The 19,808-nt window shown below is 38.4% G+C and overlaps 1 protein-coding gene across 1 annotated transcript in view; it reads left to right on the forward strand.

Moving 5' to 3' along the window:
* The window catches only part of LOC149789705 (uncharacterized), a 92,196-nt gene that overhangs the window by 42,125 nt on the left and 30,263 nt on the right, over positions 1 to 19,808 (forward strand). Inside the window, exons 9-10 of the mRNA XM_089973099.1 lie at positions 4,539 to 4,660; positions 13,609 to 13,769. Of these exons, the coding sequence (XP_089829225.1) occupies positions 4,539 to 4,660; positions 13,609 to 13,769 (283 nt within the window). The remainder of the gene's footprint in view (positions 1 to 4,538; positions 4,661 to 13,608; positions 13,770 to 19,808) is intronic.

Below are 19,808 nucleotides of genomic sequence, written 5' to 3' on the forward strand. Positions count from 1 at the left end.
ACCCTTCTGCTCATGCAAGAGCCAAATAGCCACTGAAAAACGATGTTTCTATTACAACTAGGCATTATGTTATTGGAAAATAGTCTGGAAGTTGATTTCTTATGACTATTTCAGAAATAGCTTTCGAATTGCGTTTCCTACTTGAATTTCTGACAGGCGAAAATGACAAAAACCTCCAGAGTATAATGCGTTAATATGAATCTAACTATGAGTGTGATGTGATGCATGTTACGACCCTGTAAGAACTTAAATCGTGCATTAAGATATAGCTAAGGTGATTCCAACAATGAATGTGATGTAATACATAGTAGGGTGTGTTGTCTCCAGCATTAAAATATAGTTAAGGTAGATTCCAACTATGAATGTGATGTAATATATAATAAGGTTTGTTGACTCCAGCATTAAAATATAGCTAAGGTGATTCCAACTATGAGTGTGATGTAATACATAATAGGGTGTGTTGACTCCAGCATTACAATATAGTTCATGTGATTCCAACTATGAGTGTGATGCAATACATAATAGGGTGTGTTGACTCCAGCATTAAAATATAGTTAATGTGATTCGAACTATGAGTGTGATGCAATACATAATAGGGTCTGTTGACTCCAGCATTAAAATATAGCTAAGGTGATTCCAACTATGAGTGTGATGTAATACATAATAGGGTGTGTTGACTCCAGCATTACAATATAGTTCATGTGATTCCAACTATAAGTGTGGGTTTCAAAGGTTGTCATCGCCGGGGGCGGTTGTGGGATATAAGCACCCACTTCCCTTGGAAATCTACCAATGGCTTGCGTCTGATAGAGCCTCTGACAACCAAATCCAGCTCCAGGCCTTCACGAGTGGCGGAACCTGTTTAAACCGACTGGAGAAGGGATGACAGGCGAGCTTCTGGCGCCTCAAAACCAGATGCTTCGGGCAGATGGGGCTCGTTAACCTTGGGTGGTCATCCATCTAGGAGAAGGTAAACTCCGATTTCAAACCTTCGCTGCCTTGCGACTATACCCTCTTAGGGGAAAGGCTAAGGGAGTAAACCCCAACAGAACATCTGGAGTAGGAGTCCCTAAGGCGACTTGGCATTGATTTCAGTGTCATCTCAGCAACTCCTGCGACGCAGCTGGTGTCATGACGTATCGGCTTGTCCTTTCCCTTGGATCCATCAGCTGCGTGGAGAGGGGGGATCAGCTACATGGGCAACAGTTGATTGTCCGTATCACCCTGCCCAGGCATGCGCCCTGGAAAGGACACTCCAGCTTCGCTCCATAGCGTCGACACAACACGGGAAGCAGCAGCTTACCGGTTATAAGTCACCGCTCGATTGGCGTAGAGCCAGACGCCAGGGGTTGCTTCTGACGGTGGGAGAGACCAACATGTTTCACTGGACAGCTACCGCCGGCTCAAACTGGGCAGCCCTCAGCCAATAAGGTGCTTTCCCGCCACAGTTCGCCTGCCTTGCTGGGTGCGTAAGGCTTAAGGTACGCGAGTGCCTGACAAGCGGACTGCAACTACTGCACCAAAAAATAACAAAATAAAAATAAAAAAGATTTCAATCCTCAAGCTAGATACCTGGAATGTCCGGACCATGCTGACTGGGCTTTCAGATGATCTCCAGACAATCAGTGATGTTCGTAAGACTTCAGTCATCAACGACGAACTTGCAAGGCTCCAGGTCGACATCGCCTCACTACGGGAAACACGACTACCAGATTCTGGGCCCCTCAGAGAAAAGAACTACACATTCTTCCCTCAAGGAAAGAGCGCAGATGAAGCCAGAGAGTTTGGTGTTGGATTCGCTGTCAGGAACACTCTGCTGGGAATGATAGAACCCTGCCAACAAGGAAATGAAAGACTGCTATCCCACCGCCTCCACACCACAAACGGCCCTGTCAACCTGATCAGTGTATACGCTCCCACACTAAGATCCGCCACAGATACCAAGGATGAGTTTTATGATAAGTTAAACTCGCTCATCGACAAAATTCCCAACGAAGAGAACTTGATTTTGCTGGGCAACTTCAATGCTAGGGTGGGTGCCGATCATGACTCTTGGCCCTCCTGTCTTGGCAAGTTTGGCGTTGGGAAGATGAATGAGAATGGTCAGCGCCTTCTAGAGATGTGCTCGTACCACGAACTCAGCATCACCAATTTATTCTTTCAGACAAAGCCACATCACAAAGTGTCTTGGAGGCATCGCCGGTCTAAACACTGGCACCAGCTGGACTTGATCATTACAAGACGGTCAGCCATGAAGGGTGTGCTTCAAAACCGACCACTCGCTGGTGTGCTGCAAAATGAAGCTTCAGCCAAAGAAGATCCACCGCTCTCGGCAAGACGGTCAACCACGCATTGATGTGAGCAAGACATCATAACCAGACAAGGCTGAGGAATTCACATACGCTGTTTCCAAGCTGTTTGACTCAGAATCCCCCAACGGCAGTGCCAAAGAAAAATGGGATTACATCAGAGAGACTGTATACAGCACATCCACATGAATCTTTGTTAAGAAGCAATCAAAGAACAATGACTGGTTTGAGGCTAACTCTGCCACACTCATGCCAGCCATAGAAGTGCGTCGCAGTGCTCACCTTCAATACAAGCGATCCCCCTCTCATAAGACACTACAGGCATACAGGTCTACCACAAGCAAAGTGCAGAGATTAGCACGGTAGTGTGCCAATGAATACTGGCTTCAGCTCTGTCAGAGTATCCAGTCAGCAGCAGATATTGGAAACATCAGAGGCATGTACGATGACATAAAGAAACCAATGGGTCCCACGAATAAACTGACAGCACCACTGAAGTCTGTCACAAGCGATACCATCCACAACAAGGGCAAGCAGATGGACCATTGGGTGGAATACTACTCCGAACTGTACTCCAAAGAGAACCACGTGAACAATGATGCCCTCAATGCCATTGAAAACCTCCCTCCAATGGACGAACTGGATGAGAAACCTACTGTAGACAAACTAAAGAAGGCCTTAGAGAAACTGTCCCTAGGTAAAGCCCCAGGGATGGATGGCATCACAACAGAACTCAAGTGTGGATGTAGCCTGCTTCTCACACACCTGCACGACCTCCTCTGCCAGTGCTGGGACGAGGGGGCAGTGCCCCAGGACATGAGAGATGCTAACATCATAACCCTGTACAAGAACAAGGGCGACATAAGTGACTGCATCAACTACAGTAGCATATCACTTCTCAGCATCGTGGGTAAAATTTTCGCACGCGTCATCCTGAACAGACTGCAGACGCTTGCTGATAGAGTTTACCCAGAGTCGCAGTGTGGGTTCCGCGCAGAGAGGTCCACAATCGGCATGATTTTCTCTGTCATGCAACTGCAATAAAAATGCAGAGAACAACACAAGGGCATTCGAACTGGTCAGCATAGACGGACTCTTCACAATCCTGGCGAAAATTGGTTGCCCTCCAAAGCTGCTAAGCATGATCCAGTCCTTCCACGATGACATGAAAGGCACGGTGCAGTATGAGGGCTCAACATCCGACCCCTTTGACATCCGCAGTGGAGTTAAACAGGGCTGTGTCCTTGCCCTCACGCTCTTCGGCATCTTCTTTGCAGTCCTGCTGAAGCACGCCTTTGGGACGTCCACAGAAGGGATTTACCTGCACACACGATCAGACGGCAGACTGTTCAACCTGGCACGACTGAAGGCAAAGAGCAAAGTGCGTGAAGTAACCATCAGGGACATGCTCTTCGCAGACGATGCTGCTCTAGCCACCCACACATAAGCTAAGCTTCAGCGCCTGATGGCCCGCTTTGCTAAAGCATGTGATGAGTTTGGGTTAATACATAGTGTGATGTAATACATAGTAGGGTGTCTTGACTCCAGCATCAAAATATAGTTCAGGTGATTGCAGCTATGAATGTGACGTAATACATAATAGGGCGTGTTGACTCCAGCACTGAAATATAGTTAATGTGATTCCAACTATGAGTGTGATGTAATACATAGTAGGGTGTGTTGACTCCAGCATTAAAATATAGTTGAAAGTGATTCTGTAAAATATGAATATGATGTAAGGTATACTAGGGAATGTTGAATCCAGCATTACAATATTCTTGAAAGTGATTCTAGAAGCTTGGATCTCCAACAAGTGAGAAATGAATAATGAGTAATATTTAGATTGTGACTCAGAGCTATATTTCATCTGGGATTGTCTCAAAATGAACGGGACAATTTCATACACACATTAGAAAGGGGATTCCTCTAATTTGATAGTGAGTATTTTATTTTCATTTTGTATACTTTATATTTTATTATTAAGTGAGAGGTTTAGAAAATGTCCCATTTTTCAACATTTGATCCGAATGTTAACACTAGAATTTTGAAGTGTGCAAAATATTAATTAGGACACAATAAACTTGAAAGTAATTTGAAAGGGATTATTTTATTATTAATTAGGACAAATCAAAATTCATTGTTTTCATCACACATTGCAGCTGTTTTCATGCTAATAGGATCTATCACCTTAATTTTTAGCTTATAACTCTTTACATGTCTTTCCATCAGGTTGTTGCACGCAGTCTCATTGAAGAGATAAATGTGTCAGGATCTGTTATGATTGAAGACAGCAATGAACTTGATCTGTTCCTTAGATTCCATCATGAGATGGGCACAATACTCTACTTCAGGTGAGAAAATGGCAATTGTCCCAGTTGAAATGGAAATTAGTAATTCACTATTCATGTGAGAGAAATGCTATATTTTTCTTTTTTGGAATTATCTTTTAATTGCCTTTCCAGGTGAGAAAAAGAACTATTTAGCCTGTTGGAATGGAAATGACTGTTAATTCACTCTATGGTAAGATTATGATGCATTGAATTGTACGTTTAAATTACTCCATTATATGCTGTGTAAAATGATGATAGTTTATATTAAAGTGCTCAGTACCTTGTCCATTTTAGTACAAGTTTATATTGTGTTAAAAAAAATGTATGAAACGATCCCAAGTCATATTGTGTCAAAAACCAGCTTTGAGAAAGAGATTAAAAAAACAAACATGGTCTCATTATGACTCCTTTATGGGATGCCAAGTTTGTCAGTCCATTTGGAGACTGAGAGTTAATAAAACATGATCCCATTTTAAATCCTTTATGGGATGCCAAGTCTGTCAGTCCATTTGGAGACTGAGAGTTGAAAAGAACATAATCCCAGTCTGACTCCTTTATGGGATGCCAAGTATTTTAGTCCATTTGGAGACTGAGAGTTGAAAAGAACATGATTCCATTCTGATCCATAGTCAGATAAGCATATGGAATACCCTTTCTGACTCCATAGTCATGGTAAGCATATGTAATACCCTTGCTGACTCCATAGTCATAGTAAGCATTTGGAATACCCTTGCTGACTCCATAGTCATAGTAAGCATATGGAATACCCTTGCTGACTCCATAGTCATGGTAAGCATATGGAATACCCCTGCTCTTTTCTTCCTTGAACTAATTATGCAAATGCAAGTGTCAGGATGCTCCAGTGATTACAACATTCAAAGCTGTTAAATGCATTTTCAGTCTGTCATTGTCCTATTATATTATGTTATTTTCTCTCCAGTCATTGCATGCATGAGTGTTTTCTTGTTTCTTACTAGCAATTGTGAAGGGGTTTTGCACCTTGCTGAGTGTTGCTATGCTTAGTTAATTGTTCCTCTTCATAATAATGGTGTCTGGGTAAGTATTATCTACCATTTTCTACTTCCCGTTATATTGTGTCGTATTCCCTATTAGTGACATAATTTATCTCAACGTGTGGGTGAGTATGAGCATAAGAAGGCTTCATGGGACACTCACCCTACCTTCCAGTTGTCTATAGGTTGTTCATATCTTTGGTCAGATGATGTGTGTGCCTTGGCAGCAGGTCACCTCACTTATTAGGGGGAGGAAAGATAGCCTTTCTTCCTCTTTATCTCAAGATGAACCGTCTAATCATTTCCTGGAGGGATCTTGATCACTTTTTATTGGGGAAATATTCTGTTTAGCAGTGTCTTATCAAGGAAAGTAAAGTACTGGTGGCCTGCTTATCCATGACACTCTTTATTGAGCATTTATTTCATTTGGATAGATTTGAATGACCTGTCAGAGCTGTGTTGCTGGACTAGTCACCAGTCAGCAGGTGGTTGATGGTCAGTTGAATTGGCATCACCCTGTCCGAATGCTTCCATTTAATCCAAATGGGAGTTGCGTAAACCACACTACCAGGCAGCCAGTCGCCTCGCCCATCCAGAGCATCATAAATGTACATGACTTTGTTTCAAGGTATGGGGTACAGGACACACGGTACTAATTATACAAAACACTGTAAACCAGTCTAGAAATGGGTGAACAAATAATCAAGTATTTACGGGTTTGGTGGTCCATAATTGGTTAATAATGAAAATTAAAATTTTAGTGAAAATATCTTTTGAGAGTTTTGAGAGCTTATCCTATATGTAATTTAAAAAGAAATATAGACAAAATTATATTGATGCAATTTTAGTATTTTTACAGGCTTGACTTAAGAGTACTCACTAATGAAAGTAGCACCTGATTCATTTGGTGCATAATCAATCACATGTGTTTCAAGCACATGCAGATTAAAAAAATGCCGCGGGTCATATGGTGTTCTCCACACAGAAGCTTGCACCAAGAATAGTTTTGCATGGAGACATGTAAGTCTGATTATCAGCACTCAGAAATTTTAAGTTATTGAATTTTGAATATGATGGTGTTTCCATATGTTTGCTATGGGATTTGAATTAGTACCGTGACTCCTAAAATATACTATGTGGATTTGCTATGTTATCCCTAGCATCATCCACCAGAAAAGAAACAGGCAGTGGCTTCCAAGGCTGTCAAGAAGGGATCAGCAATGTCACTTGCCTCAGAGAGCAGCTTGTAGAGTTTGTCCCATCAGCCCCACCTCCAGCCTTTGAGTGGTTATAGAATGAAAAAAGAAACATGCATATTCATCTTTACATTGAAGAATGCTGAAAAGGATGTTCCTGCCTCACCTTATGAACAGGCTCATGAAGATGATTTACTAGTGGACTTAAAGAGCTCCCAGAGATGATGCATGTATTTACTTCTTCTCTTAGGGTCCCCTACCCCCTTTCCATATGTTGAGTCATTTGTTACTAGAGGAGAAAACTGGATTGTTTGTTCAGGCAGTAAACAAAGTTTACCATATTCTTCTCACAGACGTGTCCAAAACCTTCGAGATAATTTATGTGGCCCATTCTCATTCATATTTTCTGCTGCCCCATATTCAGTGAACTTTTCCTGGCGTTATCCTTTTGCACTCGATGGATGGTCTCTGCCTCCAGGTCTCGCATGCATTCATGATTCCTCAAATTTCCCCCATTTGGACTTGAGTTAATACCAAGCAGGGATATCAGCTGCAGCACGAACTCGTGTCCTGGTCAAAGCCTTGTTTGGCTACAACATACTGGCAACAGGGTCTGACAGTGATAATTCTTCTTGCTGTCCTCTTCCGTCTCATTAAAGGAGGAATTGTTGTCGCCAGTTTCACTTTCGTGTTTGCTGAAGGTTATGGCTAAGATATACAGACATCCATTCTCCATCATTTAAGTGCTGAAGGTTGTGGCTCAGGTATACAGACATGCATTCTCCATTACTTACTTGCTTGCTGAAGGTTGTGGCTAAGATATACAGACATGCATTCTCCATGATTTAATTGCTTGCTAAAGGCGATGTCTTACATATACAGACATGCATTCTCCACGATTTAAGTGCTGAAGGGTGTGGTTAACATATACAGACGTTCATTTTCCATGACTTACTTGCTGAAGGTTGTGGCTAAGATATACAAACATTTATTCTCCATGACTTAATTGCTTGCTGAAGGTTTTGGCTACGATATACAGATATGCATTCGCCATTACTTAATTGCTCGCTGAAGGTTATAGCTAAGATATCCATTCTTCATGACTGACGTGCTTAAGTTTGTGGCTAAGATATACAGACATGCATCCTCCATGATTTAAGCGCTAAAGGGTGTGGCTAAGATATACAGACATGCATTCTCCACGACTTAATTGCTTGTTCAATGTTATGGCTATGATATACAAACATTCATTCTCCATGATTTAATTGCTTGTTGAAGGTTATGGCTACGATATACAGACATGCATTCTCCATGACTTAATTGCTTGTTGAAGGTTATGGCTAAGATATACAGACATGCATTATCCATGTTTTAAGTGCTGAAGGTTGTGGCTAAGATACACAGGCATGCATTCTCCATGATTTAAGTGCTGATTGTTGTGGCTAAGATATACAGACATTCATTCTACATGACTTAATTGCTTGCGGATGGCTATGGCTAAGATACGCAGACATGCATTCTCCATGATTTAAGTGCTGAAGGTTGTAGCTAAGATATACAGACATTCATTCTACATGACTTAATTGCTTGCTGAAGTCTATGGCAAAGATATACAGACATGCATTCTCCATGATTGAAGTGCTAAATCGTGTGCCTAAGATATACAGACATGCATTCTCCATGATTTAAGTGCTAAATGTTGTGGCTAAGATATACAGACATTCATTCTCCATGACTTAATTGCTGACGGTTGTGGCTAAGATATACAGACATGCACTCTCCATGACTTAATTGCTTGCTGAAGGTTGTGGCTAAGATATACAGACATGCATTATCCATGACTTAATTGCTTGTTGGAGGTTATGGATACGATATACAGACATTCATTCTCCATGACTTAATTGCTGAATGTTGTGGCTAAGATATACAGACATCCATTCTTCATGATTGATGTGCTTAAGATTGTGCCTAAGATATACAGACATGCATTCTCAATGACTTAATTGCTTGTTCAAGATTATGGCTACGATATACAAACATTCATTCTCCATGATTTAATTGCTTGTTGAAGGTTATAGCTACGATATACATACATTCATTCTCCATACCTTAATTGCTTGTTGAAGGTTATGGCTACGATATATAGACATGCATTCTCCATGATTTAAGTGCTGAAGTCTATGGCTAAGATTCACAGACATACATTATGCATGATTGATGTGCTAAATGTTGTGGCTAAGATATACAGACATTCATTATACATGACTTAATTGCTGACGGTTGTGGCTAAGATATACAGACATGCATTCTCCATGACTTAATTGTTTGCTGAAGGTTCTGGCTACGGTATACATACATGCACTCTCCGTGACTTAATTGCTTGCTGAAGGTTGTGGCTAAGATATACGGACATTCATTAACCACGACTTAATTGCTTGCTGAATGTTGTGGCTAAGATATACAGACATGCATTTTACATGAAGTAAGTGCTTGCTGAAGGTTATGAATGAGATACATAGACACGCACTCTCCATGATTTAGGTGCTTGCTGAAGGCTATGGAGTTAGTCAGGGAACCAGACTTTTCAAAACATGGTCTCCAACAGCAGATACATACTGAATAAGAAAGGGACAATTGATCTCTTAAAAACTGGTAATAATCAGTACTGAAGAATAAAACATGAATATGCAGAGTCTTGTGAATAAAAGCAGTAAGGACACCATTGCATTTATCGGTTATGTCTTGTGGTAGGAAGGGACACAATTACATTTATTGAGTATGTCTTGAGGTAGAAAGGGACACTATTGCATTTACTGGGTACGTCTCAGGGTAGGAAGGGACACAATTACATTTGTTGGGTATGTATTGTGGTAGGAAGGGACACAATTACATTTATTGGGCATGTCTTCTTTTAGGAAGGGACACAATTACATTTATTGGGTATATTTTGTGGTAGGAAGGGACACAATTACATTTATTGGGTATGTCTTGTGGCAGTAAGGGACATAATTACATTTTTTGGGTATGTTTTGTGGTAGGAAGGGACATAATTACATTTATTGGGTATGTCTCATGGTAGGAAGGGACACAATTACATTTATTGGGTATGTCTTGTGGCGGGAGATATTGTCATCATGTGAAATGGAAGAGTAATTTAAAGAACGATGGCATTTAAGATATTGTAACAAGCCATTGAGGTGCATAGGATTCGGAACTGATGTGTATGCAACTGTACTTGAGGTAAGTAAGGTCTATTTGTTTTCTACAAATATTTAAGTTGAACATACTGTTTACCGTTACTGCATTAGTTTCCAATGCTAAAGTTTTAAATACTTATTTTACAGCTTCACACTAGCATTGCACATTTTCTTACACCTTAGTGAAAGCCAGTGTTTACGGGAAACGAAAACAACTGCCTTGTTGGGGTTGGCAGGTCTGAATTTAGCTTATGACAATGAATTGTGCAATGTTACCTAGACATAATTGTCTATTCACACAGATGCCATATGGTCAGTTTTTAAAAGACTATTCTTACTGCTGCCATGCGGCCAGAACAGAAAAGATTTTATGCACAGTGATAAGTAAATGCATTATGGACAAATCTGGAATATTCTGTGAAGAATATTATCAGGATTAGTTACCTAAAATTAATTTCCTGAATAATGTGATCTAATAGTCTTAAAGCTACTTTCGCTTCCAAAAACAATAGCTAAACTTACATACTAGTATTCCTTATATCTTATAGATTGTTCCACACAAATCTTTGTAAGTATAAGAAATAATAATATGGAGAATGCATGCTCTATTGTTCACTTGGCTTTCCAACTATCCACTTAGGATGTATGTCCTGTGTACTCATGCATTGTGGGTACTTTATCTACATGAGATGATGGATCTGATTGGTAATACAAATGTGTGTTACTGTAGAAGATGCAGCATTGAGAGTAATATTGTAACACTTGGGATGTGTGACATGTTTACACATGCATTGTGGGTAATTTATTTTCATGAGATTATGGATCTGATTGGTAATAGAAATGTTTGTGTTACTGTAGAAGATGAAGCAGTGAGAGTGTAATATTGTGCCAATTAGAATGTGTCTGTTTACATATGCATTGTGGGTAATTTATCTACATCAGATAATCGATATGATCGGTAATATAAATGTTTATGTTACTGTAGAAGATGAAGCAGTGAAAGTATAATATTGTACCAGTTAAGACACGTGGTCTGTTTACACATGCATTGTGGGTAATTTATCTACATGAGATTAAGGATATGATTGGTAATATAAATATTTGTGTTACTGTAGAAGATGAAGCAGTGAGAGTATAAGATTGTACCAGTTTTGCCTATAATTACTTGATAAAAGAAACAGATGAGCACAGATGATGGACACCTGACACATATATGAACAGCTCCTTTAGGTAGTTGCTGAAACGGGCGGCGTGTGACTAGTCGGTAGGCAACAGTGCAAACAGTTTTTTTTTTTTCAAATTTAGCCACATGTCAGCCATGTGAATAGCCTTGGTCTATATGGATTTCCAATAATCATTAAACTTGGTGAGTGGATATATCTTATTAAGTTTTACATCTTTATATGTAAGAAGTCTCAGTGACCTATATTTCTTGCCTAACAGCTTGTTCCCATTTTTTGTACTAAAAGGTTTTTCTTTGGTGTTTCAGGCATGAAACTTGGTAAATGGATGCAGCTGTTTTGTTTTTTATGCCCTTAAAACCAAAACTCACTGTGACCTAAATTTTCTGTCTTACTAACTTGAGTTGATAATTATGTTTATGCTCACATTGATTATTCATGCTATACCTACATATCATTCTCAGAAGTCCCTTTCTGACCAGTACAGATGGAAGTAGGAATAAAATTCTTCATTGGTAAACTTCACATATTAATGACTACAAGTACATTGCAGATGGAAGTAAGTTGTTGTTGTTGTGGGGTTTAACGCTATTTTTCAGCACATGATAGGCTATGCATGGCGGCCAGTATTAATGTTGGAGGAAGAACCCGGAAAAAAAACCTGGAAGAACTAAATACCCATGAGAAGCTACTGGCAAGCTTTCTCACATACCCACATTGGCCGAATCCTAGACTCAAACCAACACAGACAGAGGTGAGATGGCAGTGATCGTAACGGAGAGCGCTTTAAACCACTCGGTCACTCGGGGCCCCTGATGGAAGTAAGAATGAAATGTTAATTCAGTGGTACACTATCCATATTAAAGACTTCAGGTACATTGAAGATTGTGACATGTTACCATCAGCATGTTAGCCGTTTATTGTACCTGTGAATGAGTATATTAATTAGGTGAACGGACTTTATGTTTGTTGTTTTTCATGCGAGGTCTTACTTGTACTGATATAAACACTGGGAAATTCTTCTCTCGCTTCTAAGCGGAATATCATTCAGAGGATCACTTTGCTAGATATTTATTAATTTATCAGGTCTGCATCATCACCCACTGTTGTGAACATTCAAAACATTTGACTTCACTACACACACCTGTCCCAATTTTCCCACCACATCACCCTAATAAGGCAGGGGAGACATGTCACACCATCTGGGCTATTTTTATTCTCCAAGCAGAGGTGTACTTCCTTATCCATCAGACACCCCATAGACTGAATATTGTACCCATCAGACACCGAATTAATTGAATAGTGAATCCATCAGACTCCCCATACATTGAATATTGCACCCATCCGACACCATATAAACTGAATATTGCACCCATCAGACACCCCATAAATTTAATAGTGTACCCATCGGACACACGATAAATTGAATAGTATGCCCAGTAGACACCACATAAATTGAATAGTGTCCGTATCAGACACCCCATAAATTCAAAAGTGTTCCCATCAGATACCCATACATTGATTAGTGTACCAATTAGACACCCCATGCATTGATTAGAGTAGCCTTCAGATATGGAATATCTCTCATCTCCTAGGGTGCTTTACAACCTGATTCTCCTCATGTTTCCCCCAAAATTCTAAATGCTGAGCATGACTGTCTAGTTCGAATTGAAAATACAGGCGTCAGTTTCAAAGACCAAGCCTATTTGTAGGAAATCATCTAAATACATTGTGAATGAGAAACATTGTATTGCTTATATACAGACATAGACAAGATAAACTTGTCAGAAGGTAACACACATCTCTGCAAAATAGTCTGTTAAAGCTGTTAGCAAATGGTCAGGTCATGTTATCAACATATTAAGAATATTGAATTACATCATTTTTATGGAAATATCCATAACACATGAAAACAAAAAGAATAGTCGTTATCTTTGTGTTACAATGCAAATATCTTTATTCTGTATAACTAGTTATTTCTCTTTCACATTGTAAGCCATTAAAAAGAGTCAGTAGAGCACTTGACTTGTAATTTCTGGCATTGTGGACTTAGTTATGAACTTAATTATTGGCTTCCACATAGTCTTGAACTGTACATTAGCTTACATAAATTCTTTAACGGCAAGTTGATTCTTCTGGCAATAAAAATAAGCTTCTCTGATTAGAATTTTTTTCATGTAAATTAATAATAATTCAAGTAACTTAAATTTGTGTTAATGCATATATCTTATTGATGAATGTTTGTAAAAAAAATCAAAAGCAATCACCTCATTGTTTGGTTTCTTGAGATAAAAATACACATCAGTGCTTGTTGATTTGTTCTGAACAAGGAAATTAATGTATGACGTCTCAATAACCAATGTTTTTGTATGTGGTTTTCAGTGTTGAAGGATTGAGGGAGAATATTGTCCTGGATCCACAATGGTTGATTGATGCCCTGAAGTCTTTGATTACAGCTGGGACATTCATCAAGAAATACCCTGCCATCACAAGCAAGTGGCATGAATTTGAAGAGACAGGAAAACTCACCCATGAACTGATAGGTTTGTATTTATTTGCTTTAAAAATAATACTAGGAAATGTTTGATTACGAATTCATGTGTAGTCTAAGTCTAGCTGATGAGCTATTTGTCTATGGAAATGTTTGATGTTCCACAAAAAAGACGATGTTTGCCAGGATACTTCTTTGTCACCTTGGCCTAATGGAAGGTGTGACTTGAACATGTGACTTGACAAAATGATAGTACATGTCATGCCAAGTCAGTATTACAACGAAGACGATGTTTGCCAGGATACGTCTTTGTGACCTTAGTCTAATGAAAGGTGTGACTTGACAAAATGATAGTAATATTATGCCAAGTCAGTATTACAAAGAAAACGATGTTTGCCAGGATACATCTTTGTGACCTTGGCCTAATGGAAGGTGTGACTTGAACAGTTGAATTGACAAAATGACAGTTCATAACATGCCAAGTCAGTATTACAGGTCAGTTTGCCTTTGTTGTAGACTAATGATGTATTTGTCAAAAGAATGACTCGGTTGCAAAATAACTGTTGCTTGGAAATAAATCATAAAAAATCAAATAAGGTGACATGTGATAATAATTAGAAATAAATATAAATAATCATTTTAAATTCATGCACTATTTTTTATGAACTCTATTTTTTTTTACAATTATTTGCATAATGTGGGTCAACACATGATTCCTCATGAAAAGATTTGATTATTCCTAACACTTGACAAGTAATGACGATGGTTGTTGTTGTTATTCTAGGATTTAGCACCATTTTTCAGTATAAGATAGGCAAAACATGGTGGCCAGTATAACTGGTGGAGGAAGAACCCTGGAAAACCCAGGGAAGAACCACTGACCCTTGAGAAGGTACTGGCAGGCTTTCCCACGTACCCATACTATCTGAGCCTTGGACTCGAACCCATGCAGACAGAGGTGATCCGGGACGGTGAGCACTTTAGACCACTCGGTCACTCGGGGCCCCAATGATTATGATCTGCCCGTTGTTAAGCTGTCAACTTTTAGATTACTTCTAACACAGCTACTTGAGGGGTATACTTTAGAATAAGTTAAAATATAAAAGTGTCCTGTCTGAAAATTCCTTCCACAAGGTTGAGTATATTATGTTACGATGCTGTCCATCCATCTGTCTGTACCAATTAGCTGTCATATATTTGTGTTAATTAGAGCTTGTCCATGCATCTGTTTATCAATTAGTTGTTGACCATCCATGTGTCTGTACCAATTAATTGTCCATACATCAGTCTGTACCAGTAATTAACATTCATCTGTATGTCTGTACCAATTAGATGTCAGCTGTATCAATTAGTTTTTGCCCATCCGTCTATATGTAGTAGTTGTGGTCATATGTTTGTGTCAAGTAGTTATTGTCCATACATCTGTCTTTATCAATTAGCTATTTATTCAGCTGTCTGTGTCATTTACTTGGTATCGATCCATTTCATTGTACAAATTAGTGGCTGTCCATTCAACTGTATGTACCATGTATGTGCTGTCCATTCATCTGTCCATATCAATTAGTTGTTGTCCATTCATCTCACAGTAGCAATGTGTTGTCCATCCATCTGTCAGAACCAATTAATGGCTTTTCATCCATCTGTTGTAATCAACTAATTCCACACAATACCCATTTTGGGTGAGAACTGGCACTTTGGTTTGGAATAAGACTATTAATGTTTGGCTTAAAAGCTTAAAGGTGAAGGTCACATGGTTGAAAGGAAGAAATGGCTTACTCACCATCTTCATTTATCATACTTTGTGCATAGCTTGCACTTGAAGCAAGCAAGAATTGTATTACTTTTGGGTTGTAAAGATGAAAGGTCAATCACTTGGACTCAAAACAATGGTATCTGCAAAATGACATTAGTACTACATGATATATCATAACCAAACATTGTAAATGCTTTGCACATGGCACCTGAAAAAGCTTTTGAATTTTGTTTCAAAGTTCAAGTATCAAAATAGATGACTGAAACAAGATAAATAATTTTCAGACAGTAACACTGATATTGCATCAAAGACCATGAAATCGGACTCAGTGTTTTGGGTGGCATGCATTTATAGCAAAGAAGAATTCAGTAGATGTTGGTTTCCGAGGGTGAAGATCACTGAGAGAGAAAATATTTTTTTCTGTGCAAATATTTAAGCTATCTGGCTAGAAGACTACTAAACGATTCCCACACAATACCATTATTTCTTCATCACAGACATGTCTAGAAGATTATTAAATGATTCCAACACAATACCATTATTTCTTCATCACATACATGTCTAGAAGACTATTAAATGATTCCCACACAATAACATTATTTCCTAATCACAGACATGTCTAGAAGACTATTAAATGATTCCCACACAGTACCATTATTTCTTCATCACAGACATGTCTAGAAGACTATTAAATGATTCCAACACAATAACATTATTTCTTAATCACAGTCATGTCTAGAAGACTTTAAATGATTCCAACACGATACCATTATTTCTTCATCACAGACATGTCTAGAAGACTATTAAATGATTCAAGCACAATACCATTATTTCTTCATCACAGACATGTCTAGACGACTATTAAATGATTCCCATACAATAACATTATTTCTTCATCACATACATGTCTAGAAGACTATTACATGATTCCCATACAATAACATTATTTCTTCATCACAGACATGTCTAGAAGACTATTAAATGATTCCCACACAATACCATTATATCTTCATTACAGACATATCTAGACGACTATTAAATGATTCTCACACAATACCATTATTTCTTCATCAATGACATGTCTAGAAGACTATTAAATGATTCCCACACAATACCGTTATTTCTTCATCACAGACATGTCTAGAAGACTATTAAATGATTCCCACACAATACCATTATTTCTTCATCAATGACATGTCTAGAAGACTATTAAATGATTCCCACACAATACCATTATTTCTTCATCAATGACATGTCTAGAAGACTATTAAATGATTCCCACACAATACCGTTATTTCTTCATCACATACATGTCTAGAAGACTATTAAATGATTCCAACACAAAACATCATTTCTTCATCACAGACATGTCTAGAAGTCTATTAAATGATTCCCACACTATAACATTATTTCTTCATCACAGACGTATCTAGAAGACTATTAACTGATTCCCACACAGTAACAGTATTTCTTCATCACAGACATGCCACAAACATTGTGAATGGCTTTGTAGAATCATGTTAATGTTACGGTCTGAGTGAAAAAAGAAAACAATTCTGTGTATAATGTGTTTTACCTGTGTAGGGGACAGTTAAATGCTGCTCTTCTTTAAAATAACTTTTTTCTGATCCAGTTAAAGACTATTTACTTTCGAAGATGACTTTACGCTGAACACATTACGATGTTAATGCATGGTCCAGAAAAGCACCTTTTGCTTTTCAAATCAACTGCTCAAGATACGTTATGCTGATATATGGTCCATTTGCGTTTCAAATTAGCTTTACTATGGATGCATATAATGTTGATGTCTGGTCCAGGTAAATTATTATTTTGCTTTCCAAGATGATTTTGCCTGTATAGATATATGCTTATTGCTGGTCCTAGCAGACAATTTGTTTTCCAAGTAAACTTTGCCCTAGATACATACAGTGTTGTTGCCTGGTCCATGCAAAACTATTTGCCTTTTTAGTCAACTTGGCCCTGTATACATATGAGGTTGCACAGTGAAAACACACACAAATTTAAATAATTGTCCTCTTAAATCAATCTGAAATCAGTTAAAGATAGAGAAGAAACAATGAAAAGAGAGGAAATAAAAAAGCCAGAAAAATACATTTTGGCTCCTGGAATGCACTTATTCTTAAATTTGTGAAGAATTTTGATGGGAACAGCAACATACCAGTGTCTTCTAACAACATGGTACGTTTCTTGCATCAATTCATTTTTTTATATATTTTCTATCCCGGGTTCTTCCTCCACTATTTATACTGGCCGCTATATATAGCCTATCTTGTGCTGAAAAATGACATTAAACCCTAGAACAACAACAAAAACATTTGATAATAAGATGTTTATACAAGCAAGAAACATCACAGTACATACAGTCTATTTAAATAAATACTCTATTTTCTGCGGGAGGTAGTGTACAGAATTTACAGTATATTTTGGGACAACATATCTCTTGGGACACACTAAATTAATTGTTAAAGTAATATTTATGTGCACTGTACGATATGAAAAATATGTTTTTGTTTCAAGGTATAAGTAATGGGACACCATTTAAATCATTTAAACATTAATTGTTAGAAAATGCGCTCAAATTTAAATTTTATTTAAAAAATTAAACTGCCTACATAGGTGAAACTTGTATCCACTGTAAGTGATTTTCCATAAATTGTGCATATTTAGGAATGGATTGAATTTTAAAAATTGACTGTTTCCCATTGATAGATCTCTAATACTGATTTCATGTTATCTCTTCTCGGGTACCTGCATTCTTGTCCCAATTATATTTTTCCTGTTTAAATTTTGATCAAAGAATCAAATTGACAAAGGTCCAAAGGAAAATATATTTAACAGTTAAGTTTGGCGATGTCCTATACATGTGATCCTCAAACAATGTTTATCAGTGAGATTTTTTTCTTGAAATACATTACTCAGTCATAATATCTTAGGAGAACTACTACTACCTCACATATCCGGCCATCATAGATACTACTGCTAACTAAATGAAGATATAAGTTGTCTGCCAACCTAGCTGATGGTCAGGCAGAGTGATCACCCACTTAAGTATAAGGATTGACAGCAAAAACCATGAACCTGCCAGTTACTGCCTCCACTCGTACGAAGCCAACCTTCTCTCGAGAGCTTGCATAGCTAGTTTCACCTTGGAAGCACACAATTCTCAGTTGTAAGAATCTTTTCACCTCAATGAAAGTGCATGCCATCTCTGTTTCCAAACTCTCTGTCTTCCTTAATCCTACAAAGTGCTACCTTTCAACATGCTAACACTTAGTCAACTTTGCATATCTTAAAGCACTCCGTCACTTACATGGAGAGCTTATATGTCTTCACTGGATAGATTCGAGCTGTAATATTTGTATGCGTGCAAGTCTTTATTCCTTTCAGACCCCCATTATATCTGTATAATTGTGTTATTACTTGTTCATCCTGGTGAGTGTTCACTACCAAGGCATTCTAAGCACTCTTGACACCATGCTTCCATGATTTTACTTGTAGAGGCTGCCATTGAGCCTTCCTACAGGTACTATTATAAATATATTATCTCTAGACACTATATATATGTGTTAGCTCATCTGCTATGATCTATAATTTCCAGGTAAACATCATATGGTATAACTCTTTACCACACCCCTTGTTCAAAACCAAGTGCACTAAACTGATATGTACAGGCAATCTGTGTGCCTTCCTACAGGTGTTATTGTAATTTATATTATACAAGGACACAATTCTTTATTAGCTCATCTGCTACCAATAATGTATTTACCTAGGCGTTCTTAGCATCCGGACACTATTCTTCAATGGTTCTACATGCTCATGTCGTTCTTGACTTTTCCGACAGGTAGTATTAGCATTAAAGTTGTCGTCTATCACATGTTCTCCAGGTAACCTTCATTTCGTTTAGCCCTTCACCCTCACAATATCCAAACAAGACAGGTGCAGGTATACATCCGTATAATGTATTGTTCCCATAAATGGTATTGTCATTATAGTTACCTATGCACTTCATTGCTTATTACACTGGCTGTTATCTATTGCCTGGCCAATTTAACATACAGCTCTGCAGCAACATTGCATTCAAAAGACGTGTGAAGGGCTCCCCAGTTTCTTGTGCTCTGCTCTATTTGTCCTACAGATTAGAACCATGGGCAAAGCCGAAAATGCACAGCGATGGATAATGACATCAGTCTGCATGCTGACATTTGGTGCAAGGTTTTATGGCACACAAGGGAGATAAGTTGACACGTCGCCCTTCAGCATCGGAGACGATTGCAGCAATCAAGTAACCACCACTGGACTCAGCCTTATTGTCAATTC

The sequence above is a fragment of the Sinohyriopsis cumingii genome, chromosome 10 (assembly GCF_028554795.1).
Source record: "Sinohyriopsis cumingii isolate HCF-2022 chromosome 10, ASM2855479v2, whole genome shotgun sequence".
NCBI classification, from domain to species: Eukaryota; Metazoa; Mollusca; class Bivalvia; order Unionida; family Unionidae; genus Sinohyriopsis; species Sinohyriopsis cumingii.